Source organism: Lactuca virosa, chromosome 8 (assembly GCF_052849685.1).
Source record: "Lactuca virosa cultivar CGN04683 chromosome 8, Lactuca_virosa_CGN04683_v6, whole genome shotgun sequence".
NCBI lineage: Eukaryota > Viridiplantae > Streptophyta > Magnoliopsida > Asterales > Asteraceae > Lactuca > Lactuca virosa.
Window position 1 is genome coordinate 373,867,753 of NC_136433.1, and position 10,417 is coordinate 373,878,169.

Consider the following 10,417-nt stretch of genomic DNA (forward strand, 5'->3'; position numbering starts at 1 on the left):
GCGGCCTGTCTTTGAGTGCCGCAAAAATATCTGCACCGACTTTGGGTTTACAAGTCAATTGATGCATCAAAAATCTTATCGTTCTGAAAATAGAAAACTCGATATAAGTTATAATCCTACTCTAAAACAAAAATGATGAACATTCCGGACATGTGTTCGTGTTCCCGACAAGTTTTCCGTATTTCAGATCAATTTCTCGCATTCCGGAATGCTATTTTTTGTTCCGGAATACTAAAATTCGATATATAATACCCTAATAAAAAATAATTAAACTACTACTGGGATGGTCCTAATGCATTGTTAACAATTATTGCTACTTCGGAACGTGTTCAATCCATTTGTGCAGATGTTTACTCGTATTCCGGACCAATTCCTCGCATTTTAGAATGCTATTTTTTGTTCCATAATTCTTAATTTCGATGTATAATACCCTAATATAAATAATTAAACTAGTGTTCGGTTGATCCTAATGCATTGTCAAACAATTATTGCTAATCTGGATAGTTCATTCTGGAGATGTTTTTAAAAATAAACTACTAAGAGTATAAGGGTAAAAGACTTACCCGTAAAACAATCAGAACATCGTTATCGTGTTCCATATCTTAAATCGGATATCGGAATGTGTGTCGGAATATGTTGATATGCCAGAAAGCATGCCCGGAACGTGTCAGAATATGTTTATAATTCGAAATCCGGAAAAAAGGCGAGATCTAAATGTAATCCAAAAAGTGAATTTAAAAATCGAAATCCGTAAAAAGTATTGTTGCTTCGGAATGGGCATTTCGGAGGATCTTTGATGGGCCGGCCCAGTCCGAAATGCATTCTTGAATGCCCATTCCGGATATAATTGTTATTTTGCAAAAATTAATTTAAAAATATTATTTAAAAATAAAACACAAAAAGTGGTTAGGTTTTTTTTTTTTTTGCCATGGCCCCTATATTTGGACCAGCTCTCCACTTTCTTATACATAATCATCCTTTTTCTGTCATGTTTCTAGCCAAATTTTCGAATCTTCTCTCCCTTAAATACCGAAGCACCTCTACTTCTGAGATATCCATCTAAAAATATATAGCGTCTCTTTCACTGTTAGGGTACACTAACAGAAGTATCCTATGGATTCTTGTGGAATTTTGTCAATGAATGTAATGCAAAGAGACATAATTGTGGTTGAATTGCCAGTGCAAGACCACAGGCTACCCATGTCAAACTTTGACTTTCTTCTTCCGCCATTAGATGTTGGAGTTTTTTTCTGCTACAAGGAATCTCTTCCCCACGAAGAGAGCGTGAAAATAATAAAAAAATCATTGGCTCTAGTACTAGTTCCGTTTTACCCGTTTGTTGGGGAAGTTGTCCAAAACAACAATGGTGAGCCTGAGCTCCTCTGTAATAACCGTGGTGTGGATTTCATTCATGCCTATGTTGATATGGAGCTTAAGAACATCGATTTCTATCACCCAGACGAATCTGTAGGGGGGAAACTTGTTCCACTTAAAAAACAAGGGGTTCTTTCTGTTCAGGAAGTAATCTATTTTTTTATTCTTTTTATGATCAGAATTTTCAAACATGAGACTTAAACATATTGTTTTTAGTTTATCATGATCACTAGCAACTTTGTGGACAAATCTAACTTACTATATAGTAAATTTTTTCGTAAAGATTAGATATACATATCGTCTAATTATATATATTATGCCTGAAATAGGTCACAGAGCTTAACTGTGGAGGTTTGGTAATTGGATGCACATTTGATCATCGAATAGCTGATGCGTACTCGATAAACATGTTCTTTATTGCATGGGTTGAAATTCCTCACTCGAAAAAAAATTCTTGTGTTCCATCTTTTAGACGTTCAGTTTTTAACCCGAGACGCCCACCAGTCATGAACACCTTCGACAACACCCTATTTGTTCCTTTATCATCCATCCCCCCACCAAGGTCTTACTTTCCAGCTGATCCTCTCATAAGTCGCATATACTACATCCATAAAAAAGATATAAATCACCTTCAATCGATTTCAAGTTTCAATGGAAACCCTAAAAGAACCAAGCTTGTATCGTTTATTGCCTTTCTATGGAAGATAATAGCAGAGTCTGATGATGACTTTACCACATGTAAGATGGGCGTTGTAGTTGATGGGAGAGAAAGGCTAAATACCAACTCTTTTTCAATGCAAAACTACTTTGGAAATGTTCTCTCTGTTCCTTATGGTGAGGCGAAGTCTGGGGAGCTTAAGGAAATGCCACTCAGTCGAGTCGCTGACATGGTCCATGAGTTTATGAGTCCGGCAATGACTGAGGAACACTTTAGGGGACTAATTGATATGGTTGAGTTGCATCGACCTAAGCCACTAGTTGCAAGGATATACACTAAAATGGAAGAGAATGATGGTGAAGGCTTAGTCGTGTCATCTGGTCAACGGTTTCCTGTGGAAAACATTGATTTTGGATGGGGTAAGCCAAATTTTGGGTCGTATTATTTTCCATGGGATGGGCAAACTGGATATGTAATGCCGATGCCAAGTGCAAGGAAGAATGGAGATTGGATAGTTTATATGCATTTACCCCAAAAGCATTTAGACTTGGTGGAAACCAATGGAAGAAAGGTTTTCAAACCGTTAACTCCATTATACCTCGATTTGTGATGATCATCCAGTAGAATTGTCATAAGCTCATAAGCCATAGTAAAATGTATTTTCCGAATAAAATGTATGTAATCGCAATTATCTTTCCATAGAAAAAGAAGGAAAATTATTTAAACTTATTACCATAATTTATGTGAATTTGAAAAAAAATAACCAAAAACAATTGTTTTTAGCAAAAATAACCACTCAGTCCGGAACAAACATTCCGCAAGAAAAAGCATTTTTTTTTCTGAGAAAAAAGTATACTTCGGATTGATATTCCGTATTTCGGACTTATATTTTAGACTTCGAAATAAAAAACTCTTGAATTTCAAGAACAAGTTTAAAATCCGATAAACAACTTCAGAGTTTCGATAAAAACAATGTTGTTTTTTTATTGTAAATCTAACAAAAAAAATAAACAGACATAGTAAATATATATAATACATACAATATTAGTTAATAATAGTATCAAACATTTTATTTAATAACGGTGACATTAAACATAAATTGACATTTTAGACATAATTGAGATATTTCTTTTAAAAAAACAAAAAACAAAAAATAACTCTCGAATTTGAAGATCAAACTCAGGATTGAGCATTCTTTGAAAAAAAAAGATTATGGAGTTTTAACAATAATCTGGAATGAAACATTTGGGAGAAAATGATTATTTTTCAAAAACTGAAAAAAATGGTTTTTTTTCTTCCAAAAACTCATTTATATATGTTAGATTACTTAATATTCCGAAAAGGAAACACACACACACACACACATATATATATATATATATATATATATATATATATATATAGGGAATGGTTATTTGGAAAACAAAAAAAACCTAAAAAACCCTAAAAATGCATAAAAATGCATAAAAAAAATACTTAGAGATTACAAAACGTTTTTTTTTAATTTTTTTATAGAAAAATTGCAGCTTTTAGTAAAAAATCGCTGAAAAAAAATAAAAAATCAATTTTTTTATAAATAAAATTGGTTTTTTTTTAAAAAAAATTTCAACGATTTTATACTAAAAGTTGCGATTTTTTCATAAAAAAATTCAAAAAAAAGTTTTGTGATCTCTAAATATTTTTTTAGGCTTTTTTTATTTTTAGGGTTTTTTTAGGGTTTTTGTGTAACGCCCGTGTTTCTAAGCTAGGCATTAATATTGACATAATGGTCTAGGTTAACCTTTGTAACTCATTTAGAAGAAATGAAAAGGAATTATATAAATTATGTGTTTTATGCTTAATTATTAGGGTTTAATTAATTAAGAATAAAAATAAGCGTCAAAAATTAAAATTTAGATAAAGCCGATATCTATTAAGAAACTTGTAGTGGGCGTGACAAGGATTACGGATATATAAAGAATGCCGAAATCTGAGTTATAACGAAGAAGTTATGACCTGTCGAAGTTTCACGATAAACCGGCACGGTGCCGAATGTCGTAAAAAGTGAGTTTTTGATAAACTACTTTTTAGCCTTAGTGATCTAAACGAAACTCGTAGTGTTCGTTAAACCGAGAGTAGGTATAAAAAGAACGCCCAAATCTGACTTCGTATGAGGAAGTTATGATTTTTCGAAGTTTCAGCTTAGAAGTAGACAGCTAAAAACTCGAATTTTAGATCGAGCGATTTTTAGCCAACACGACCTAAACGAGAATCGAAGGTCTCGTCATTAGTAGCACAACGGTAAAAAGTCTGACGAAAACGGACGTCGGATGAAGAAGTTATGAATTTTTAACGGATTTCCTGTCCCGGTCTATGAAAAATAATAATATAAAAATTAAAATCAAAATTAGCCGACGAAGTCTAAACGAAAGTTGTAGAGCGTAATTTTACCTACGCGTGCATATAAAGAACGTCAAAAACGGAGCTCGTATGCGAACGTTATGGATTTTAGAAGTTTTGGCGCGAAAATCGAGGAATAATGCCAAAACCGGGAATTTTCACACACGTGGACTTCGGCCACATGTCCTCGCTTCGCAATCCGACGCGTGTCCGGAACCTGCTGAGTCACCGAAGCCACCTGGCGAGGCGTGTCATGATCTTCTCGAGTCTGAGGTTCGGTCCAGTAGAAGTGCGACGCGTGCCTCTTCCCTCGTGCGTCCGAACCCTCGCAGGTGCCACGAACCATCCCTACTTTGGACTAGACCGCGGTCCACTAAGGAGCTGCCAGCAGCCACTTCGCACGCGCAGCCCATGTGCGAGCCCTCCCTGCGAGCCCTCGGATCTGCGACGCGTGGCTTCTTCTCAACCGTTGGATCAGGAGGCTCGGCCCTATAAATAGGAGGGTGTGAGACCTCCCGGGTATACTTTGAAAATTTGTCATTTTTAGCCCTTTTTCAATATTTCTTTCATTTCAACTTCCCTCGAAGCCCCGGTATCAATTATAACCCCCGGAATACGCCACGAAGTGCCCGAGAAGCCCGAAAAATTTATCTTTTCGGTTTTGAAGCCCGACCCTTCGCAGAGCCCGGTTTCTCAATAAAACTACCGGTTTTATTAGAAACGATCGTTTTAGGAAACGAATTGCTGCCCGATTTTCATTAAATCAGGTGAATGTGTAGTTACTTTCACCTTACACATAGATATGAAGTATTTTATATAAAATACGTGCTGTGTGAATATTTATTGTTTGTTTATTTGAGTTGGATGTTGAAGGAGTGATTTATACATGTTTTTAAATAATTTAAACTGTATATGTATTTTTATCTACAAAAAATGTTGGGTAAAACATGGGTAGATGAAATAATGGGTGTGTGATGAAAGGTGAGTTGGATAAATGAGATGATCAGTGATATAGATCATAAGTTGAGGGTGAGTGGTGAAATATGAGATAAGCCCTTACCCAAACGGTGACCCCCATCATTCAGCAGAGTAGGGATGACAACCATGGACTGTTCTAGACGGTCTGTGGAATACTAGCAGGCTTGCAACCTGTAGGTGTGTGAACTATACGTTCATCAGGAGTACTCTAAAAACCCATTGACATGTATGTCAGGGGTGAATACTGTCAATAAATAAGAGCTATGAATTTAGCCCCTGTTGTATAAACCCTGGTGATGGTGTGACCTTGTGTCTATTCCTTAGGATGAATCCTTAGGAAGGAGTGATAGTTGAATCTTAGGGTAAATCCTTAAGAAATAAATAAGATAATGTGGTTGGGGTAATTTGGTTGATTGATTGATGTTTAAGTATAATAAATTTATTTATTGTGGGTTGAAAACCCTATATGCTCACCAGGCTTCCAAGCCTGACCCACTCAGCTTTTTATGATTACAGGTAGTGGACCCCGAGCATAGTCGGATGATGATGATGAGTGATTTTGGATTATAGGCCAGTAGTTATAAATAACTGTTGTAAGGCTTATAATGTCTTGTTTATGCTTTTGATCTGTATCGGAACATGACATCCCGAGGTTTTGATATAAAAGGAAATTATATATTTCTTAAAGAAAGGTTTTCACAAACTTTTATCATGTTTTGTTTTGGGGACCAATTCCGCAACATCTTTTAAAAAGATTTCTCTGATTTTTATTTTAAAAAGCATAAATTAAATCGGTCTTTTCTGGCCGAGAAATTAGGGGATGTCACAGTTGGTATCAGAGCATTAGTTCAAGCGAACTAGGAAATTTGTAGGATTTCTAGACTTAAACTTAGAATGCTAAGCGATGATTGTGAGTTGAGTGTGTTTATTATATTTTAGGTAGTACACCTAAATTGACACGAGCACTAGTTTATTTTAGTAAGGATGCCTAAAATGCTTTTATGTGCTAAATGTTTTGTGTTATAGCTATAATGATGCTATTATTTGTTCGGATCTATGGTCTGTTGCCGACCAGATCTGGAAACCTTATGTGTGTAGGATTCTAAACGTATGACTACGATATTAGAACTAACATATAAACGTTTCGGAGTAATAACGAAGATTTAACGTCTATCGAAATTAAAGATCTAAATTCACCTACGATTGGGGTATAGATCGAAATGGCGAGTACACAAAGTGAATTCGGAAACGATAATCCGCAGTCTGAGCCAATCACGATGATTGGGGTGCAGGCAATGGTGCGTACGCTGTTGGATCAACAGATGGAAGAAACAAAACGTTTACTTCAACAAAGTAAGGATGAACTTACTGTGCCAGTACGTCAGGCATCTGTTCTTGAGGCAACTATCTGGGTTGCTAAGTCTATTGAAGAAATGATCAATGACAGGACCGCCAACAAGATTGAAGTTGGCAAGAAGAGGAAATTTGAGGGGTCTTCAAGGCCCAACAAGAGCAACATATCCTCAAAGTCTCGCAAAAGAAGAGGTAGAGGAAAATGGTGCGGAAAGTGCAAAAATAAACACTCTGGGAATTGTGACGGGAATGTGAGGTGCTTTAGGTGTGGAGAAATAGGGCATTACGCCAATCACTTCCCAAGAGGGTGTGTTATGTATGTAAGGAAGAAGGCCATATTTCTAAGGACTGTCCGAAGAAAAATGAAGGAACAAGGCCAAGTGCACCGCCAACGCCAAGGGAATTTCAGAATATCCTTAACGAAGCAATTAATAATGCTAGGAAGTAGAAGTAAAGACTTGATACCCGAAGATCAAGTTACGAAGTAATAATGTGAATAGTAACAAGTGGTTTAGCCTATTAGAGGCATAGTATAGGGTAAACTTGAACCTTTGTGTAATCGTTTCAAGGAAATAATATAAACCCTGGTTTTGTTATCTGATGAATGGAATGGTTGGTGTAATTCTTGAAGTTGTCCCAATCGTCTGGAATTTCCATCACCAACCAAGTTGAAGCAGAATTGATGATTGAAGATACGCATGGAAGAAGCCCTAGTAGAGTCTAGGAAAATTTTATGATTAATTGGACACATTCGTATGTGTTAAATTGTTTTGTGATTTTAGGACTTGGGGACTGCGAGACCGTACTTGGGACGAGTATGAGTAGGTGTGAATAGTAGTAGAGATCTATACTACTGGAAGCACAGGACTCACGCTTGGATCAGGGAAAGTCACAAGGTTACCAAGAAACTCATAATTGATTCCGTCTTATTCTAGTCTGTCGTTACCATCATTTCGGTAATGACTAAGAAGATGATTTTTATTCCGACCCTAGTGGTCATATCAAATTGAGTCCGACTACGATGAGTTTATTATGTGGTTCAGAGAACCAAGTTCGATGTAGCATTTGACTTAAGCCAGAAGATTGAAGTGAAAGATGATCAAAGCGATCAATAGAAGTATCGCACTCATTGTTAAAGAAGTTGGTAGTTAGAAATGATACATGTTGAACTGTGATTGTATCACATTAGAACATGAAGGAAGGTATAGTTTGCTCCGAAATTTGTCCCTAGGAGATCTGAGTCTAAGTAGTGCAATATACAATGAGAGATCATTAGAACATGACCCATCGGTCTGTTACAATAAATGAAGGAAAGTACTTATTCCAAGAAGAAGGAGTCTTCAATAAGGATTTATTTTGTAACTCGAAGGTTACGATTGAAAGTCCTACGGAAATCTGAAGCTTTTTAGGATTCGTCGGATATTACCGAAGGTTTATCCAAGGCTTTTCTTCGATCGCGACTCCATTGACAGCTTTGACCCACAAAGGAGTTGTTTATACTTGGAATGAGAAGCATAGGAAGCTTTGAGAAGTTTAAGAAGAAGTTGTGTGAAGCACCGATTCTTTCGTTACCTGAAGGAGTTGATGACTTCACATTTTATAGTAATGCCTCTGGAGTTGGGTTAGGTTGTGTTCTGACCCAAAGGGATAAAGTGATAGCGTATGCGTCGAGGCAATTGAAAGAGCATAAAAAGAACTACCCCACTCATGGTCTGGAGTTGGCAGCGGTAGTATTCGCCTTAAAGATATGGAGAAGGAATTGAACATGAGGCAACGGCGCTGGCTAGAGTTACTCAAGGACTACGACTGTGAGATACTTTACTACCCTGGTAAAGCAAATGTTGTTGCTAATGCTCTCAGTCGGAAGGTAAATCTTGAAAAGAAAAGGCCAAGAGCGTTGAGAATTGAAGTTGTCTCGACAGTTGTGGAAAGTATAAAGAAAGCTCAAGAGGAAGCTTTAGAGAAAAAATGACCGAAAGGAGGAACGTTTGGGGAAAACGTTGATGTTTGATACAAACGGTCAAAGACTGAAGGTATTCAAAGGTAGGATTTGGGTACCTAGGATGGGAGGAGGAAGAGGTCTTCTGATGGAAGACGCTCACAAAACCATGTACTCGATTCATCCCAACAATGTGAAAATGTATAGGGATCTAAAACCCTATTACTGGTGGCCGATGGTGAAGCTCGATGTTGCTAAGTATGTGGCTGAGTGTGTAACTTGTGCTAGGGTGAAGGGACAACACCAGAAACCGTATGGGAGTTTAGATCCTTTACCTGTACCCATGGGTAAATGGGACGGTATCACTATGGATTTTGTGACTAAACTGCCCAGAACAAGGAACGGTCACGACGTGATTTGGGTGGTCGTTGATCGCTTCACTAAGAGTGCGCATTTCATAGCAGGCAACGAGAAATGGTCTATGGATAAACTTGCGAATTCTTATGTGAAGGAAAGTGTGAGGCATCACGGTGTTTTGTTAACGATTGTATCCGATCGTGACAGCCGTTTTACCTCAAGATTTTGGAGGAGTCTATAAGAGGAATTGGGTACCAAGTTGTGTTTGAATACAACTTACCATCCATAAACCGATGATAAGAGCGAACGAACAATTCAAACATTGGAGGATATGCTGAGAGCATGTACCCTAGAATTTCCAAGGTAACTGGGGTAAACACTTACCTCTAGTAGAATTTTCCTATAGTAATAGTTTCCACTCAAGCATCAAGATGGCACCTTATCACGCTTTGTATGGGGAAAAGTGTCGAATGCTGTCATGTTGACTGGAAGCTGGGAAAAGCAGTTTATGGGACTTGAAATAGTCCATCAGACTGCTGAAAAGTTGAAAGTGATTAGGGAAAGGATGTTAGCTGCTCAAGAGAGCTATGCTGACAAGAAAAGATAACTGATATCATTCGAAGTTGGAGATTCGGTTTTACTTAAAGTCTCGCCGTGGAAGGGACTTATAAGGTTTGGTAGAAGGGGAAAATTGAGTCCAAGGTTTATTGGACCATTTAAAGTTCTTCTGAGAATCGGGAATCAAGCTTACAAGCTAGAATTACCGTAACAACTAGAGGGTATTCATAACACCTTTCGTGTGTGTTATTTAAGAAAATTTACGGGAGATGTGCCTGACATAATTCCCATTTCTAAATTAAGGTTTGATGCAAACAAGAGGTTGATTAAAGAACCTGAGGCAATCGTTGACCGTAAGACTAGGAAGTTGTGACGTAAAATGGTCGAATTAGTGCTTATGTGTTAGAAACATACGAATGGGCCAAATCTCACCTGGGAAACGGAGAGTGACATGATGAGTCGCTTCCCGTATTTGTTTACTGATGTGTGATTCCGGGGACGGAATCATTTTAAGGGGGAGAGAGTTGTAACGCCCGTGTTTCTAGGCTAGGCATTAATATTGACATAATGGTCTAGGTTAACCTTTGTAACTCATTTAGAAGAAATGAAAAGGAATTATGTGTTTTATGCTTAATTATTAGGGTTTAATTAATTAAGAATAAAAATGAGCATCAAAAATTAAAATTTAGATAAAGCCGATATCTATTAAGAAACTTGTAGTGGGCGTGACAAGGATTACGGATATATAAAGAATGCCGAAATCCGAGTTATCACGAAGAAGTTATGACCTGTCGAAGTTTCACGATAAACTGGCACGGTGC

General features: G+C 37.2%; 1 protein-coding gene across 1 annotated transcript; it reads left to right on the plus strand.

The window, feature by feature from the left end:
- Positions 1-1,113: 1,113 nt before the first annotated feature.
- LOC145134305 (coniferyl alcohol acyltransferase-like) lies at positions 1,114-2,642 on the plus strand. Its single transcript, XM_079069169.1, has 2 exons — positions 1,114-1,521; positions 1,704-2,642. Exons 1-2 carry the CDS (start codon positions 1,114-1,116, stop codon positions 2,640-2,642), a joined length of 1,347 nt encoding a protein of 448 aa, XP_078925295.1.
- Positions 2,643-10,417: the final 7,775 nt, after the last annotated feature.